The sequence below is a fragment of the Nesoenas mayeri genome (genome assembly GCF_963082525.1).
Source record: "Nesoenas mayeri genome assembly, chromosome: 19".
NCBI classification, from domain to species: Eukaryota; Metazoa; Chordata; class Aves; order Columbiformes; family Columbidae; genus Nesoenas; species Nesoenas mayeri.
In genome coordinates, this window is record NC_137568.1 from 5,298,716 (window position 1) to 5,317,934 (window position 19,219).

The following is a 19,219-nucleotide window of genomic DNA, read 5'->3' on the forward strand; positions in this document are numbered from 1 at the left end:
GTCCTAAAGTAATGTATTGTGGAGCTCCAGTGTGGTACTTTCTGTTGGATAAGTGTAGAAGGAAATGCTGCCACCAGTAGGATTTTACAGTTGTGTGAAGTCCCAAAAAAGTTGAATGTAGTCTGGATTGAGCATGATTTTGATGATTCAGATGTAGGGGATTTGTTTAATTGATTAGCCTGAGGAAGAAATGTACCATAAATTTGTAAAAGTATCACTGAAGAGGAAAGATTAGGTAGAGAATATTATTCTTCAGGAAGCAATTATTGCATAAAGGAGCCTGAAAAATAATGGGTCACAAACCCCTGTGGGCAGTAAAGGTATCACCTAGTTTAGGTTAGAATGACTGCTGAGCACTTTACATTGACCGACTAAAATGCTTTATGTTAAATGAATTGATTTCAGTTCCCCTTACAGAGCACAGGTTTGTGCAGCACAGTTGACAACGTAAGTTCAAATTTTAAAAACAATGGAACGAAGTGAATGTGAACAATGTGTTATAAACTTGCTCCAAAAGACATGTGCAGTTTGGCCAAGGAGCACACTTGTGCAAGTGGCCTTGAGCAGGAGTCCATAGGGCTGGAAATTAGCTTCCTGAGTCTCCAGTGTGGCTTGTCCTCCGCCATCCTGGCACTGCCTGTTTCCAAAATATGAAAAAAGTCATGTCAACAAGACAAGAATTGAATAAATTTTGGAGGCAGGGTGGGATTGCATTGGTCTTTCACGGTCAATAGGTCTGTTCACGCAGGAAACAATGGCATCTGAAGGAGAGAGCACACACCAAGCTTGAAATTATTTTCACTTTAAAGGGGGAAGGGTAGAATTGTGAACATGTGTCTGTGATCTAAGGAGAAATCTTTGAACCTGTTACTGTCATGCAAGCTGCAGTTGTTTGTGGAGTGTGACTGATGTCCAGTAGAATGTAAAATATCTTGAGCTGAAAGGCCTTGGGGATATCATTAGAAAATGTCAGTGTTCCCCTCAGGATAGGCAGATAGCATGTCAAGTGTCACTTTGCCTGGTAGTAAAGAAACTTTTTCTTTGCATCAAAGGAGAGCTGTTGAAAATGCGTTTTTCAGGATTAATTTAGAACATGAAATTTACTGAGTGTGCTTGCTGCATTAAGTCATTTGTTTGGGTATCTGGTTAGCGGACTGGGCTGCTTTTTTAACAAAGGAGGTTTATCAGTCTCTCACAATCTTCTGGGGCATTGAATTTATGGGTTGAAATAACATAGCTCCTCACCTATTTAGAAGCTGTTCTTTGCAATGAATATATTGCCTGAAAAACACCAGTCCAGCACATTGCAAATTAAAGATTTTTTACTCTGCCTGTTTTTGGAGCTCTACTTTGTACACAGTGTTATTTGATCACGCTTGCCGCAGGCTTCCCAGACATCAAAGCACAGTTTGAGATAGAACTTGGTACCCCACTGTAATACTAGCTAGATATCTACCTGTTTGATTGGGGATTATATGATTTATTTTCTTTTCTGACTTGCTGTTTGGCCCCCACGGCGTCTGCCTTCTGTGCATCGTACCCATGTTCAACCATGGTTCCTTACAGCTCGGTTATCAGAGGGGGCTCCTTATGTCTTGCTAAAATCTGCCTCCTCCTGGGGGACATTCAGACGGTGACTTAATCACTTTCCTAGGAAGGCTACGCAGACATCAGTATTTTTGTTAAGGATATTTGTGTGTGTTGGGTGCGTTAGGGTTTAATGCTTCATAGTGGATAATAATAACTCAGTGCTATGTGAATATTAAAAGAGAGTCCTATGTCTCAGTTAGGAAAGGGGATTAATACAAAAGTGCTTTTTTAAGAGCAGAGCTATGATGTGGAACCAAATGGGGACTGCTATCAAATCAGCTGATCTGGCCTTTCCCAGGTTCTGGGTAGCAAAAGCGGTGTGGCAGAGCCTGTGCTCCGCTGCTGAGGATTTACCACGTTGATCCAAGTCTTCCCTGAAATGTGTTGGGTCTCTTCCCTTTCCACCTTTCAGTCTGGTGGAGGAGAGAGGGGAAAACCTCCGAGGGGAGGAGGAGGTGGCTGCATGATAGCTCTGCAATGGGTTCCTTCTGGAGAGGTGGCGGGGGGGCATTGTACATTTGTGGATTAAGTGTAACAAAGAAAAACAATACCTTAATCCTATTTCTCTCTTTCTTCTCCCTTCACTTCATACTTTTCACTCCCTGTTATTCATGGTTTGTTTTTTTTTTTGTTTTTTTTTTTTAATATTTGTATTCATCCATGTCCTTTTATATTGCCATGGGACACTGTTTTGTGCACTGTCTGCTCCTGGGCCCCGCACACAGCTCACCCTTTCTTTCTCCAATCAGGATGGCGGCCTAGTGGAAGAGCCCACTACTTCACCATTTTTGCCTTCACCAAGCCTGAAGCTCCCCCTTTCAAACAGTGCACTCCCTAATCAGACCCTGGGCGGGATTGCCTCAGGGCTGGGCATGCAAAACTTGAATTCTTCTAGACAGGTAAGGCTGTTGGGGGAGAGCCCAAGTTGAATTTCAGCTCTCCTGGACTCCTCACTTCCCAGGAGAAAATGGTGGTTTAAACTGAAAGGGTGTGCAACATCTTTGTTCACATGAAATATCAGTGGAGAAACTACCTGCTGTGTTAATGTTTCACATTGTAGGACATGAAACAACTGCTTAGTTGTAATTAGCCCGCTAATTGCACACATACATTGAGAAGAGGCTGCAGTGTTATGGATTTATACCACTCAACACTGGTATAGCTCTGCCTTGATTGATGTGAGGTTTCTCTTTTTTGAGGCATTGCTCATTGTCACCGACTCTAAGGCAGAGACGTTGCTCTAATTCGTCTTTCCTGGCTGGCATAATTATTCAGTGATAAGATGGGTGAGAAGTTATGGGGGCTTTTTTATTCCTGCTCTAAGTGTCAAGCCAGCTCATAGCTTTGACAGGTGGTAAGAAAGAAACTGTGCTTCTAGCACCTCTGGTCAGATAGAGCGTTGTGGCAAGTGGGATGTTTTGGCCCTTGGGTAGAACATGCTGAAAGGGAAAGAAGGGCAAAGGAGATGGAGAGGAAGATTTGTAAACAACCAGAAGACTGAGTTCATAAACTTCTGTTAATTATGAAAAGATTATTTTTGCCATATAAATTGGAAGTTCCAGCAAAGATAAGAAATAACAATGCAGAAAAACTCTGTATATCATTCTACAGTGGCTTTTGTTACATATATTCTTTTAAAGCTAGTTTTCTAAAGGCATTACTTGTCCAGCACTTACAGCCCATTAAGCATATCTTTCAGAAGCAGTGATGGCACTGATAGCATGTCCATTATCAGTAGCTTTATGAAATGACTAAATATCAAAACTGCGTAGCTAATTTAAGGATTGGGATGCCGTGAGTTTACTGCCACCATTCTCCTGTCCCTTGCTACACAAATACAGCCATTTTTGGCAAGTGCTTCTCATTGTTCATCTTGTGACCCTCTAGGGTTATGCATCCTTATAAAAGTGATCTTCACCTCCAGCTGCCTTTTGTTCAAGCATCTATACAAAGTTTTGGAGGTTTGGGAGTTTGGGTACACGCCATTCTTTGCCATCCCTGATTCTAAACCTGATTGTCAATACAATCTGTATGTACTGGTTTCTTTATCCATTCTTGTCATAATCACTGAAGATAAAGACTGCACAGCTATGTAGCTTCCAGTTTAAACGCTGAATGATGTCTTTAAGTGCCAATGTCTGTCTTGCCCTGCTGTAGATACCGAGTGGCAATCTGGGTATGTTTGGCAATAGCGGAGCAGCACAAGCCAGGACCATGCAACAGCCGCAGCAACCGCCAGTGCAACCTCTTAATTCATCCCAGCCTAGTCTTCGTGCTCAAGTGCCTCAGTTTCTATCCCCTCAGGTTAGACAGCACTTCCATTCTCAAGTTTTCCCTTTCCCTGGAACTCTTCCACATTCCCTCTCCTCTCCACATGCGTTCTGTCATACTCCTGAGGCTTTGCAGCTCTCGCCTGGCTATGTCTGTGCTGATTTGTTTCCTAGCCAGCAAGCACATTATATGGTTAAGAAGTTCTAGTTTGTACACTCTGTACATCATCTGTGTGGGCACATTGTCTTGCTTCTTTTCTACAAAAAGTAGTGTTTCTAGAGAGCTGAGCAGTTAGTTCTCAGCCCTTTTTCTATAAATGGACGTTTGAGTATGGTTATTAAGATTTCTATTAGAGTCTCTTGTAAATTTTTTTGGTGGCTTGTGGTACTACTTCTGGTAATAGTCATATTTTCCAGCCGATGTCTTGTGACTCTTATTAACGGCTTACACAGTTGCCAGTGTTAAAAGTAAATGTACAATGTTTAATACACTGTTCTTTCTTAGGTTCAAGCACAGCTTTTGCAGTTTGCAGCAAAAAACATTGGTCTCAGCCCTGCACAGTTAACCTCGCCAATTAATAATCCTCAGCATATGACGATGTTGAACCAGCTCTATCAGCTGCAGCTGGTAAGTTAAAAGACAGTGCAAATAAGCTCTAAAGCACAACTGAAGGCACGAAGATAAAATAGGAGAATGGCTAACTAAATTTTTAAATGGACGTGACAGAGCTTTAAAACAATCAGATGTCAGTTTCTTTAAGAAAGTTTCTTTTCAAAGAAACAAAATAATGGGTTTTGCCTCAGGCTTTATAAATAGTCATTTGTGGAATAATTATCCTTTATAGCTGATCAGCGGAACTAAAATGTAGTTCTCTTTGTACTGGTATGAATAACATTGTATATTTTTGGGGAAAAAAAAAGGTTCCTATCTTTAAAGAATACATATTGGTCACAAACTTACTCATCAGGTTTTTTATTGATGTATTTGGTTTTACACTGGACTTAAATGTATTTTATAATGTATACATAGCAAGATTGTTACTTTTGCCTCATTGACTGTTTTCAGTAAATTCCAGTGTTTGCCTTTTCTATTTTATCATGTTCCGGAGCAGTTCAAGCAAGGGCTGCTTGTATCCGTCAGGACCTCTGACCTCTGCTCTCTCTCTCGCAGGCGTACCAACGTTTACAAATCCAGCAGCAGATGTTACAGGCTCAGCGTAATGTTTCCGGACCCATGAGACAACAGGAGCAGCAAGTAGGTTTCCCTGCCATTAGAATTTGGTTTCAATAGCTTAAAGCAATGGTACTACGTTATACCAAAGCAGCCAGAGCATCCCTAGAAACAATTACACAGCACATGGCTTGAGTATTGAAAAGAGAGAGTGCTAGAGTAATAAAGCTATTTCAGTAGGAGGAAAGCTCTTCAACCCTTTGTTCAGTTGGTTTTTATTTGTAAACAGATCTATTGTGTTATTTCACTGTAGAGAAAGACACAAGAAACCTGGTGCCTTTTTGTTCAATCGAGCATTTATTGATTCTTTTTCTCACCAGGTTGCACGTACAATCAATAACATGCAGCAGCAGATCCAGCAGCACCAGCGCCAGCTGGCCCAGGCTCTGCTTATGAAGCAGCAGCCTCCCCCTCCACATCTATCTTTGCACCCCTCTGCAGGCAAATCAGCCATGGATAGCTTTTCACCCCATCCCCAGGCTCCCGGCCTTCCTGACCTGCAGACCAAAGAGCAACAGTCTTCACCGAACACCTTTGCTCCTTACCCTCTTGGTGAGTGCCCTGCATTAAAGCTATTCCGTATGCAAAAGGTAGAGGGAGTATATTGCATTAATTCAGCATCTAAATGTTTTGCTTCACAGTGTATCAAATACATAAACACAGAAGATACGTTTATTAAATAATGTTGAAATGCCAAAACACAATCATGTTATTACATGCTTATCTGATAGCTGTTCAGGTGGGCTATATTTGCTCACGCTTAGCTCTGCCTACAAGTATCACAACAGAAGATTTGCTTAATTAACTATCAATGTATGTTGCTATCTGTGAACTACATATAAATTAACAGCATCACATTGTAAAATACACAAATGTTATATTGAAGTCAGGCAAAGTGACTAGTTAGTTTTCCACTCTAATCAGCACTGGTAAAGCATCAGTGTTAATCAATGTCTTTCAAGAAAGATATGGATAAGTTTAAAGGAGTGCAGTGAGTGTTGTGCAGATGATTAGATGTTTCGAAAATGAAACTGCTAAGGAGAAAATGAAATCCTCTGCTTGCTTTAGTCTAAAGAGAGGACTTAAGAGACATGCAGAAATCTTCAAAAATGTAAAAGATAACTTTGAAGATGTTTTCTTGCATGTGGCTAATGCAAGAGGTAATAAATTTCTGTTGCATAAAAGGAGATCCAGTTAAACATTAAGGATCACTTATTTGCTTTAAGCAAAGTAAAGTACTGGAATAGATTACCTGGGAAGTTTCTGAAATCTTCTTCACCAGTCATTTTGTGGCAGGTTAGACACAACTCTGTCAGATAGGATTGATTTCAAAATAATGTATTTAGCTGTGAGACAGTGTTAACAGAAGAACCTTTCAGACCTATTTTCTGTGTTTGTTTTATATATGCTACAGGCTTCATTTATTACATAAAGGAATTAATTTAATCTCTTTGTGACTCTCTTTATGCTGTGTACAATAGAATTGCCAAGCTTTATCTACCATGCAGCAGTTAAGAAGGTAATTTTGACTGCTATGGTGAGCTGTTATACAGCAGGAAGCGTCAGAAGGCAGAAGAATTTATGAATTAAAGGCCTAAGCCTAAGAGGTTCTTATCATATCTCAGCTTCCTGTGATCTGCTAACATTCAAGATTATATATCCAAAAGGACCCAGATTCGTGCCACAGAAGCATGTCAAAATTATTCCCTAAATACATTCCGAGTGATTTTGTTCTGTGTATACGAAATATATGCCCAAATAGTACAATACCTGCTGTGATGAATAGCTGCCGTTTGTCTGACCTTTTAATTAGTTGCTTTGTTTGGGATTTTTAAAATGTTGTTAGCAAAATAAAATGGCAGACATCATGGGGGTGTGCTGGTGAGACATTAGGAATATTTTGGCTTAGCAGTGGAGTGCTCCAAATTCTTCACTGGTTTAAATGTAGTTCCAGCACATTCTTCCAGATTCTGAGACAAGGGAAGAGACTGCGAGTAGTAATACTGACAGCTTTAAAATATTATCCCCACATCTTTTTTCTTTTTTTTCCTTTTAGCAAAGTTTTAACATTTTCTGAATTCATGGGAGCTATATTGCTGTTCCCATAAAAGCAAAAGTTCTTGACAGCAGGTTAAAAATGTGTGTAGTAAATAACTACAGGTACATGCCGATGCCTGAAAATCAACGTTTAATAATTTCTTCAGCTGGATTTTTGAACACCTCTTTTAATCCTCCGGTGTATTGTGGATATCTAATGACCTGTTTCCTTTTAGCTGGACTGAACCCGAACATGAATGTAAATAACATGGACATTACTGGTGGTTTGTCAGTGAAGGACACTTCTCAGTCCCAGTCTCGCCTTCCTCAGTGGACACACCCCAACTCAATGGATAATCTGTCTAGTGCTGCTTCTTCGCTTGACCAGAACTCCAGCAAGCACGGTACATCACTTCTAATCTCTGTGTCCATCTGGCTGTTTGAGACTTGAGTCATATCGCACTTATAATTTTTTTTCTCATGTTACTATTTTCATTTAGCGCTCATAAATGGTTGGTACGGAGCACTCTTTGAGACTGATATTTTTAAGATGGTTTCTGCAGTCATATTCAGCAATGCATTGAAGCTCTTGCTGCTGTCACTCCCTACATGCTATGTAGGAATGTTTTTTTAATTTGCTGAATTTTGTTGCTCAGAACATGGAATTCAAGTATAACAAGCCTTTGGCGTTGGCAAAACAAGTCCCACAAGTTTCCCTTTACTCCAGGTCTGCATACCTTCAATCCAAAAAAGCTTTACGTTGGCTTTCTCCCACAATGTTTCCAGTATCATCAGTCTTTCACAACCAGTGCTGTACAAAGGCAGGATGGATTGCATAGTTACTGCCCTGGGAGTTAGGAGCAGAAGCTTCATATTTTTCCAGAAGTAACTGCTGATCTAAGGAAGACAACCAGCTTGGCTAAACAGGGAGATTCTGAAGGAAATCAGAAATAAAAAGAGACTTTACTGACTCTGGGAAAAAGGGCTGGCTACTTATGAAGAATTTATGAAAACAGCTAGATCATGCAGAAAAAAAATCAGGGAAACAAAAGTGCAATTTGAAGTTAATTTGGCCAGTTCTGTTAGGGATAATAAGAAGTCCTTCTTTAAATACATTAATAACAAAAGGAGGAGCAAGGAAAATCTGCATTCTCTGTTGGACTTTGAGGGAAATATAGTTAACAAAGATGAGGAGAAAGCTGAGGTACTTAATACCTACTTTGCCTCAGTTTTTACCAGTAAGACAGGTGGCCCTCAGGACAACTGGCCTCTAGAGGTGGTTGACAGAGATAGGAAGCCAAAGAGGCCCCTTGTTTTCCAGGAGGAAATCATTGGTGACTTCCTGAGCCATCTGGATCCTCACAAGTCTATGGGATCAAACGGGATCCATCCTAGGGTGATGAGGGAGCTAGCAGAAGAACGGCCTGCCCAGGGAGGTGCTGGACTCACTGTCCCTGGAGGTTTTTAAACTGAGATTGGACTAAGTGGCATGATCTAGTAAACGGACTGGAGTTGGACCAAGGGTTGGACTTGATGATCTCTGAGGTCTTTTCCAACCCAGTTGATTCTGTGATCTGTTTGAATACCTTTATCCCTAAACACCTCCAGTATCCTGACTCCTTTATTTTCTGTACCAAATTTATTCTGTTAGAACATGGTGCTCTGTTAACTTCATTGTATCCTGGACTTTATTATGAGTGGTGTTAATTGTTTGGGTTTTTTTTACAGTAGTTTTTCATTCTGCAAGTAGCTGTGGTGCTTATGCCAAATTCTTGTTTGATATTTTGTAGGAATGTGAGAAAGGCTGTTTCAAATCATCCATCCTGTTAGCAATGAATACCAAGAGAAGGATGAGGAGGGAGCTTGCTTTCAGTGATATTCTTTAGTATGCTGTCTCAGTAAATTCCTATTTACCATCAGTGTAATGATTTGAATTACTTAGTCTCTTTTTGGCAGTGATGTAGTCCAAATTTCTTTAACTTGAGTGTCTAGATTGTACCGGTGGTTTATCTCTCACAGCTGTAATTCCTAGTAAGGCTTCAGAGGCTGTCAAGCCTTGCTTGCTGGGTTTATATTTTGATTTTCGTTTATCTTTGTAATACAGAAAGAAAATATCCCAATTTAGTCCCACTCCTAAACAAAGCCTTTCTATTTCATTCATTGCAGGTGCTATACCTGGAGGTTTAAGTATTGGTCCTCCGGGGAAGTCCTCCATTGATGACTCTTACGGCCGGTACGATCTGATTCAAAACAGTGAATCGCCTGCCAGTCCACCCGTAGCTGTTCCTCACAGCTGGTCACGTGCCAAAACCGATAGTGATAAAATTTCCAATGGCTCCAGCATAAACTGGCCACCAGGTAACAAAATACAGAGCATTCGTGTTTAACTGCTGTCCTTAAAATGTATTGCTAGTTTTGTTTATTGAATACTCACGCCTTCTGATGCGCAGGAACTTTGTGGAGAATTCCGCCTTTATATAGTCCTCTTTTTATTATCTTTGAAACAGAGTTTCATCCAGGAGTGCCATGGAAAGGACTGCAGAATATTGATCCTGAAAATGACCCCGATGTTACTCCTGGAAGTGTTCCAACTGGGCCTACCATAAACACCACGATACAGGATGTTAATCGCTATCTTCTCAAGAGTGGAGGTAAACACACAAATTACATTCACATCTCATACAACCTAGGTGTTTGCCCCTAGGTGAAATTACTCATTATTGTCAGTACCCCTCCCGTTGAGATTGGGGCTTTCATGACATGCTGCCAGGAAGAGACTCTCTTTGAATAGTGCACATGGAAGTGCACGGATCCTGTCAACAGAGCTGAGCTCCATTTAGAGGGCTGGCCTGTGTCCTTGCACTGGACACTTAGACAAAACCTGAGGTTTTGGGCTGATTTTTGGTTTACGCTGTTTACTAAATAAACTTTGCAGGGTCAGCTACTATGAGCTGAAAGTCTTAGCCACATGGAATCAGGAAGAGGTTCAGCTCTATGGGCATATGTGCCTTTGAATCTGATATAATTCCCTCACTGCTACCTGGGAATAGATTATTTCCAGAGAAGACATTGATAAATCATTATTTTGCTTACAATTGATGTCTGTAGTGGTGTGTCCTGTGGAGCACAGAGAGTAAAGGTAAAGTTTGGTTGGTTGCTATTCCAGTTGAAAATGTGGCCTGTGTTTTTTACTGAGCCATAAGGGTTGGGATTGTCTTTCTGCTTCCTCCCTTCTGCCTCAGTACAGTGCTCTTTTCCAAAGAACTCACCTGTTTTTATTAGTCAGTTAAAGGTGTTTCAGTATCAGAGTCCATCTATGTATGTCAGGAATGCTAAGTCGCTTAGGATACATGCTTAATTGTGTTGGTGGATAGAGAGAATACTGCCAGCGCTTGTGGTCTTTATAATGAAGATATTTTGTGTTAGATCAATTTCTGTATTTGCTGCCAGTAAGGAAATTGTGTGTATGCTTAGATAGCTCCTGTGATTGTAAATGATGTACCAAGATGGCTTCAGGCTATTTCATTTAATGTTATCAGTCTGAGAAGCGATTGCTAAAATATGTTCTTGCTTTACTGAAAGTCTGCAAAAATCTGAAGATGTTTGTGAGCATTAGGATGTAGGAGAAGTGCTTAGCTTGAGTAATTTAGGACAAATCACCCATGGTAAGAGGTTAGTTTATCACATGCATCTATGCTCATCTAGAGTTGCCATTGCTTAAGTCAGCTGGCAGAGCACTTGTATAAATCAAGCCTGTTCCTTGAGACAAAACACTTTAGTGTTTTGAGAGTCACGTAGCTTAAAGGAAGTTAAGAATTTATCTTCTGCACAGGCGCTAGCACATTTGCTACTGTGCCAGCTTGCTTTTCTACTAAAGACTTCTGCTTCACTTTATCATGCTTTCTATAACATGTCATTCCTAGACTTCAGAAACCGGGCTGGTTAAGGGAAATGCCTTGCATGGTTTGTATTTGCACGTTAATAGATTTGCTTATGTCACACCAAACATCATTATGCCCATCTTTCTTAGTTGCTTCTCTGCTGGTTCTGCAGGGTCATCCCCAACATCATCTCAGAATGCCACGCTGCCTTCATCGAGTGCCTGGCCGCTTAGTGCCTCCGGCTACAGTAGCTCTTTCAGCAGCATTGCATCCGCACCTAGCATTGCAGGTACGAAAAATGGCCTTTCTACTTTCACATCCTTCTGCATTCTGAGAAAAGGCCCTAGAAAGTGCTTTCCCAGTTATTACAGTAGTGCTACTACAGACAGAAGCACGTTTTTCAGCCCTGTGCTGAGTAGGCAGCTCTGCTGGCAGCTCTTCAGTGCTGAGTGTTGGATGGTATGCCTGGAATTGTGCTAAGCAAAAATGTATTTATTCCACGTGGTGCCACATACTGTCACTCTGTATTGGCATCGAGATCTCTTGATGACCATTTCCATTGCAACTTCATCAGGAATATTCTATTGTCTTAAGACCTCAGTAGAAACACCCCCACTCTTCCAGTAAGAGCTGATATGAAATTTTTGGTACAAAACTCGCTGTTAAAAGTGAACCATCTTCAGCTCAGGAAAATAGTAGTACCTCAAGGAGGTACTCTGCATGGCTCTGGAGGGGTCGCCTTTGGGGCTCTTAAATATCTTTTAATAGTAAATCCAAAGCCTGGTGCTCCTCCATAATATGTCTGAGCCTGTAGATGGTCTATATAATATGTGAATTACCCTGGGTTTTTTTAATGAGCTATAAATTCTGAAGTATCTCTCTTTGCAAATCATGGAAGTTTTGCTTGTGAATTGACTACCTAAATATCCAGATTAACACATTATAAAAATGTGTCGGGGCTGTTGTATGGATTATATTAGCATTTTCATATCTAATTGGTGAAAATCCTCCACTCCTTTGAATAAATGAAGCTGCAGCCTCCAGGTCCTACTGCAGAATGCAGAACAAAAAGGGTTTGTTTGAAATGTTTTGCTCCAATGGAAGGAAAAGAAAGGAATGGCTTGCTTTTCTTTTATCTGCCATGCGTTTCTGCTTTATTTGCTTTTTATTTTTTTGCAGTATGATCTAATCTTTGTGTTAACCCCATGAGAAGTAGTGACATAGCAACATCTAATCTGTGGTCATGTGCATGTGTCATGTCCTACATCACAGCCGAACTGCTCCGAGTTCTAAAACTCAGAGACAATCTTGAAGTGTTTTGTTATCATTTTGATGAAATTAGATTTCAAATACTGAAGTCCGTTTTCTGGTCTTTTTACATATACTGTCTTTTACAAGAAAGGAAACTAGATTTTAACAAGGGAGCTGTATATGTAGCGGGTGTTGTGAGATTCATTAAATATAAAGTTCTTTGAAAACATAAATGTGTTAGCAAACGTTCAAGTGTTAGGAGGTGCAAAGGCTATAGAATTTATATCACTGGACGGTACAGAATGCTGTTCTTTCCTCTCCCGAAAAGCTGGAAGAATATAGTCAGTGCAGAAGCTTGATGATTACCTATCCTACTCCTTTTAACAGTTGTTGCTAACTAAAACTACACAAATACATATTTTTCTGTTGCAGGAAAATTGTCAGACATCAAGTCTACGTGGTCCTCTGGCCCGATCTCTCACACACAAGCCTCTCTGTCCCACGAACTATGGAAGGTACCCAGAAACACTACTGCTCCGACGAGACCACCGCCAGGCTTAACCAACACCAAGCCATCATCCACGTGGGGTGCCAGTCCCCTGGGCTGGACCAGCTCCTACTCCTCCGGTACTCCAGGCTTCTGTGGTTTATACCACCCTAGTCCCTTCTTTTTAGAATTGTTTGTTTTTATTCTGTGTTACAATAATGAGGTACCTCACAGCTGTGTATTGGGCTCCAGAAACTAGAGGTTTAATACAAACAGAGTGTGTCTGGTTTGGGGATGAAGCTCATGTCTGTTTATTTTAGGTAGGATATGTTGTAAATGAAGCTGTCGTCTTTTAGGTGTTTGTAGCAAGGGGGAGTTGGTCTCTCTTTCCTGGTAACAAGTGACAAGATGAGAGGAAATGACCTCAGGTTGTACCAGGGGAGGCTGAGGTTGGATCTGGGGAACAATTTCTTCCCCAAAGGGCTGTGGGGCATTGGAACAGGCTGCCCAGGGCAGTGCTGGAGTCACCATCCCTGGAGCGTTTGGGCAGATGGAGATGAGGCTCTCAGGGACATGGTTAGTGGTGGACTTGGCAGTGTTGGGTTAATGGTTGGACTCAGTGATCTTAAAGGTCTTTTCCAACTAAAATGATTCTATGGTTCTATTAGTAATTGTAGGAATTGGCAAATCACGTAACTCCAAACAGGATTTTTTTCCCATTTCCTTAATTTCTAAAAATACCTTTTAAATATGTTTCTTTTTCTGTGGTTATGATCTATGATTGCCTAGAAGGCTTCAAGATGAATGAATCAGCCCATGGAATTTAATATGAAACATATTTTTGGAGCATGGATGTAAAGGACCTGATGGCATTGCAGGAGCCTCAGGGAATGTCTTAATTTTTTCATGCAGGCTCTTCTTTTAAATGTCGTGGTTTTGCTTAAGTACAAATGTGAGAGAACATTTATCTGGCTATAGAAATATATCTATCATCTTTATGAAGTATTGACAGCTTCAAAGTATTACACCTGTTTTATAAAGCTGGCTGTTTCATTAATCTGCTTTCACTGAGTTGAGAATTAAATGATCTTCCCTCTTCTTGCCATTTATTTTGGATCTGTGTTCTTCACCGAAACCCCACCTGGTGGGCAGATATTGCTGGTGCCAGGATTCTCTCTGGAGCCTGCATGCGGTCATGCGTGTCACAACAGAAGTACTGTGGTTTCTCAAATGCCACTTATAAATATCAAGCTTGTACAGTTTCTCATTGTAAAACATCAGGCTGGAGTTGGAAAAGCAGGTTTTGTTAGTTATGGCCTTGTCTCTTTAATCAGAACATTGTTAGTGCAGAAATACATGTTTTGAATAAGTCACATACATTAATTTATCATTGGCAAGATAGCAGAATGCTGCAGTGCTGTAAAAATCCTTAATAGCAAGCAGCAGTCTGAGCTTGCATGTCTAAATTGCTTTTAAAATGTGTCTGCTGGATTAATTCTAACGTAACCTGAAAGTGCAGTTTGTTGCAGTGTCATACCTGCATCCCCTTGTTTCCTAATAGTTATTGTGGGAATGTGAATAATGCCACAGATGTTTTAAATGTAACAAAAGCAGCTTTGCATTCAGCAACCTTTCATTGTGAAGAAGACAATGAATGAAGGTGTGGAGAAACTGCTGTAGGATTTGTTTTCAGTAGCAATAACGCTTGCTAGTATGTGGTGATTCCACATAAGTTTTCTGCTTGTAATATGCTCTCGACATCATGATAAAATGTTTTGTTGTGGAATTTGTGTTGTAGGTTCTGCATGGAGTACTGACAGCTCAGGGAGAACAAGCAGCTGGCTGGTTCTTCGAAACCTCACACCCCAGGTAAATCCAATTCTACATAACTAGTTCTGAAAACAGATCTGGCACATTGAAGAGACAGTAAGAAAAACGTTTATCAACCTTGGTCATTTGGTGGGAAAAGAATTATTCTGCATTTATTACAAGCGTCTGTCTTCTACAGAGAATTTTTGAAGTTTTCAAAGTGCTGTCAAGTAATACTGTAATTAGTCATTCAGTGCGCACCATTTTTATATGTGGAAGTTTGGAAGTGAATGATGTTTTAAAGCAGATACAGAGATGTAAAATCTCCTTATCCTATGTGTTTGGGGTTTTTTTTATTCTTCTCCTAAGTGTGTCATATCCTCTAGTCCTCCTTGTAGTGCCACTCACAAGGAAGAACGTAGGCCACAAAGCCTTGAATATAAACATCCAAATTAATTTGGGGGAAAATTTAGCTATATTTATGAGCTATGTGTTTTTTCTTTCACTTACTTCTGGACTTTTGATAAGTTTATAACTAAATTCTTCGTATGGAAGAAGGACTTTTCTTTTTTTTCTTTCACCTGTACTTGTCCTTTAGCTTTTAAAACTTGTTTAGTTAACAAGCACTTAAAGTGAAATCACACAAATACAGATAACCTTTCCCCTCTTCCCTCTCACCAGATCGATGGTTCCACACTGCGGACGCTGTGTTTGCAACATGGCCCTCTGATAACATTCCACTTGAACCTGACGCAAGGGAATGCTGTGGTCCGATACAGTTCAAAGGAAGAAGCAGCCAAGGCCCAAAAGTCTCTGCATATGTACGTTTCTGCCCTCCCTTCCCGAGAAGAGCCTGGCTCCATCCTCCTGACACTCACCCTTTATATGTCTGTAAACATGAATGAGGTCACCCCTCAGTCTCCTCTTCTCCAAGCTCCAGAGCCCCAGCTCCCTCAGCCTTTCCTCACACGGGAGATGCTCCACTCCCTTCAGCATCTTTGTTGCCCTGCGCTGGACCCTCTTCAGCAGTTCCCTGTCCTGCTGGAACTGAGGGGCCACAACTGGACACAATATTCCAGATGTGGTCTCACCAGGGCAGAGTAGAGGGGCAGGAGAACCTCTCTGACCTACTGACCACCCCCTTCTAATCCACCCCAGGTACCATTGGCCTTCCTGGCCACAAGGGCCCAGTGCTGGCTCATGGTCACCCTGCTGGCCACCAGGACCCCCAGGTCCCTTTCCCCTACGCTGCTCTCTAATAGGTCATTCCCCAACTTAGACTGGAACCTGGGCTTGTTCCTACCCAGATTCAAGACTCTACACTTGCCCTTGTTATATTTCATTACATTTTTCCCTGCCCAACTCTCCAGCCTGTCCAGGTCTCTGGATGGCAGCACAGCCTCTGGCGTGTCAGCCACTCCTCCCAGCTTGGTGTCATCAGCAAACTCGCTGATAGTGCACTCTATTCCCTCGTCCAGATCATTGATGAATGGGACTAACTGGCGTACTACACAAGAGCTGGAGAATCTTAGTGATAAAATTAGTGACATAAGGGAGGACTAAGAATAGAGGCTGATAGTTCAGAAGAATACTTAGGTCCTTGTAGTTGGAAGGCAATTTTCTTTATAGGTTATAGGATGGGTATAGTGAAAAATACTGATCACAGCAGACACGTCATTTGGAGCCAGCCTGATTACCTTCCTGTACTTAGAAGTTTAGGAGCAATGGTTACTCCATATGTAAAGTTGCAACTGTGTTCCCATTATGAACCTGATTAACAGAAACTGTAGTAATAATTATTATGGTAATGACCGCATTGTTTCTTTAACTGTTGAACATGCCTTAATTAAATACTACAAAATAGCATTCAGAACAATTGGAGATGAAAAATTGACCCTTCTTAATTACATCAGCTTAGGTGTGGACATCGGATAAAAGAAATAATGCCAAAGGCAAAATTAATATGTGAGTTTAAACATAAGTGCTAATTTCAAATATGTACATGGCGGCATCCTTACATTATCAGTGGTCTGGAAGGCCTCTGTTTAAATTGATTTTTAATGGGTTGTGGCACAACTATAGTTACACGCTGGCAAGGATAAGACAGCCCTTTCTGAATGAAAAGGCTCAAGCTATTAATACACATTTGTTTGGTTTGCTGGCAGGGTGACAACGTAAAATACAACAGGATTTGTGGAAGCCAGTGTTACAGTGCCAAGGGATATCGGCCACTATCTGTTTCACAGATAAATGTTTACATGGAGTTGATCACTGGAAAATACATCTCAGAGCCAACAGTCCCAGATCCGATCTGATCCGAGAACAGTTTGCTCACACTCTCCACCTCCATTTGTGTGGGATTTTTTACTCTGTTAATTAGGAGGAGCGGTGATTGGCATAACTCTTCACTTCAAATTCAACTTGGGGGAACATGGATTTAGATTCACAGAATCATAGAATCATTTCAGTTGGAAGAGACCCTCAGGATCATTGAGTCCAACCATAACCTAATCTAACTCTAGCACTAGCCCATGTCCCTAAGAACCTCGTCTAGATGCCTCTAAACCCCTCCAGGGATGGTGACTCCAGCACTGCCCTGGGCAGCCTGTTCCAATGCCCCACAGCCCTTTGGAGAAGATATTGTTCCCCAGATCCAACCTCAACCTCCCCTGGCGCAACTTGAGGCCATTTCTTCTGCTCCTGGCGCTTGTTCCTGGGGAGCAGATCCCGACCCCCCTGGCTCCAAGCTCCTTTCAGGCAGTTCAGAGATCAGAAGGTCTCCCCTCAGCTCCTGTTCTCCAGCTGAACCCCCCAGGTCCCTCAGCTGCTCCCATCACACTTGTGCTCCAGCCCCTCACCAGCTCTGTTCCCTCCTCTGCACCCTCTCTAGTATTTCAATGTCCTTCTTATGACAAAGGGCCCAAAACTTTACATGGTATTCACGGTGTGGCCTCACCAGTGCCGAGCACAGTGGCACAACCACATTCACACCAGATATTCCCAAAAAAACGCCCTTTGTGCCCGGTGTTTCATGCCGCTGAGCCTTTTGCTTTTCTCCGCAGGTGTGTCCTGGGAAACACTACCATCCTGGCCGAGTTTGCTGGGGAAGAAGAAGTGAACCGTTTCTTAGCGCAGGGCCAGGCGCTGCCGCCCACCTCCAGCTGGCAATCCAACAGCGGCTCCGGCCAGACCCGCCTGGGCTCCTCCAGCAGCTCCCACGCTTTGGTGCGCAGCGACGCCGGGCATTGGAACCCGCCCTGCCTGGGGGGCAAGGGGAGCAGCGACCTGCTGTGGGGGGGGGTCCCCCAGTACTCCAGCAGCCTCTGGGGACCCCCCAGCACCGACGACGGCAGAGTTATCGGCAGCCCCACACCTTTGAATACTCTTCTTCCGGGTGATCTTCTCAGCGGGGAGTCCATCTAGGAAAAAACAACAAAAGAGAGAAACAAAATGGAAATAACAATCATCAGCACTAAAGGAAAATAAAAATTGTAACCCTTTCCAGTCCTGGGCTTGATGAAGAAATCCAGCTTTAACCCATCAGACTGGCAGCCCTTTTTTTTAGTACCTCTGTCCAGTATCAAAAATGAAACTGCAGAAGTCCTTGTGAACTGTTCATGAAACAGTATGGGCTACTCTTGGTCAGTGTCACATGCTAATGACAGGTTTTGTTGTTGTTTTTTTTTCATGGCTTTTTGTTTTATGTTGTCTTTTTATGTTTGTATGGTGATTTTAAAAACCAAGTATAAAAGCTGCTTAGAATAGGTCTATCATGAAGGGCACTTTTCAGAATTTGGGCTGGAAAGGGTTATTTTATCAACTTGGGGGCGGGGGGTGGGGGGAAGGGGAAATGAAAGCCTATTAAAAATGAGCCTGTGACTATTATGCACATTACCAGAGGCGGACCCAATAATCAGAAAGGGTGAAGTGAGATATTTACCATTGGTACAGAAAAGTGACGAATCTGGATGGAAACTCTTGACTGTACAGGTTGAGCGGGGGAGGGAGGGCAGGGTGGGGTATCTCTGTGTCCACTACTCCCATGGATCTGCCTATGCACATTACCCTTGTTTCATTACTTTTTTCATGTCATTTTTTTTAAATCCCAAAAAAAAGAAAAAGTTAAAAAAAAAATAAAAAAAAAAAAAGGAAAAAGGACAAAAAAATATTAAAAAAAAAAAAAACATATCAACATGCAAATACTTGAATCCAGCAGGCCAACGACAAAATGTGAACACTTTCTAAGTCTAATTATTACGCTTCCAGGTCAGCATCAGTACACAAAAAACAGGCTCGAAGAAGTTTTTTTAAAGTTCAGACTATACGTTTTTGTTGGGAAAGGTGTATGTGCGAGTGTGTGTGTGTGCGTGTGTGTGTGTGTCCACGTGTGGTTTAACTACAAGCGTGAAGTGTTTTCCTTTTATTCAGTATATGCTTTTGATTTGCTCATTGGTCAAATGTTTAATTGTTATTAGCTTCTAACTTTGCACTGAGTGTCCGCAGCCCTTCTTGTAGCTAATCCTATGATGTTAAAAAGAAAACAAAAAGAAACTGATAGAAGGGGCCGGCGACAATTCACGTGTAAATGTTTACTCAAGGACTCTTATCGCATTTTAAAAATTACAGTGTGTATCTCTGGAGAATAATATGTATATCTACCTTT

The 19,219-nt window shown here is 41.6% G+C and overlaps 1 protein-coding gene across 4 annotated transcripts in view; it reads left to right on the forward strand.

Moving 5' to 3' along the window:
* Positions 1 to 18,742, forward strand: part of TNRC6C (trinucleotide repeat containing adaptor 6C) — a 90,163-nt gene extending 71,421 nt beyond the window's left edge. The window contains exons 11-23 of one of the 4 annotated variants that reach the window (XM_080356228.1): positions 2,316 to 2,489; positions 3,748 to 3,894; positions 4,366 to 4,488; positions 5,032 to 5,115; positions 5,412 to 5,643; positions 7,365 to 7,532; positions 9,295 to 9,486; positions 9,636 to 9,779; positions 11,182 to 11,298; positions 12,693 to 12,887; positions 14,546 to 14,616; positions 15,238 to 15,377; positions 17,619 to 18,742. In XM_080356228.1, the coding sequence (XP_080212354.1) occupies positions 2,316 to 2,489; positions 3,748 to 3,894; positions 4,366 to 4,488; positions 5,032 to 5,115; positions 5,412 to 5,643; positions 7,365 to 7,532; positions 9,295 to 9,486; positions 9,636 to 9,779; positions 11,182 to 11,298; positions 12,693 to 12,887; positions 14,546 to 14,616; positions 15,238 to 15,377; positions 17,619 to 17,979 (2,148 nt within the window). In that variant the 3' untranslated portion in view covers positions 17,980 to 18,742. The remainder of the gene's footprint in view (positions 1 to 2,315; positions 2,490 to 3,747; positions 3,895 to 4,365; positions 4,489 to 5,031; positions 5,116 to 5,411; positions 5,644 to 7,364; positions 7,533 to 9,294; positions 9,487 to 9,635; positions 9,780 to 11,181; positions 11,299 to 12,692; positions 12,888 to 14,545; positions 14,617 to 15,237; positions 15,378 to 17,618) is intronic. The other 3 variants (XM_080356225.1, XM_080356226.1, XM_080356227.1) reach the window with 3 other exon arrangements.
* Positions 18,743 to 19,219: the final 477 nt, after the last annotated feature.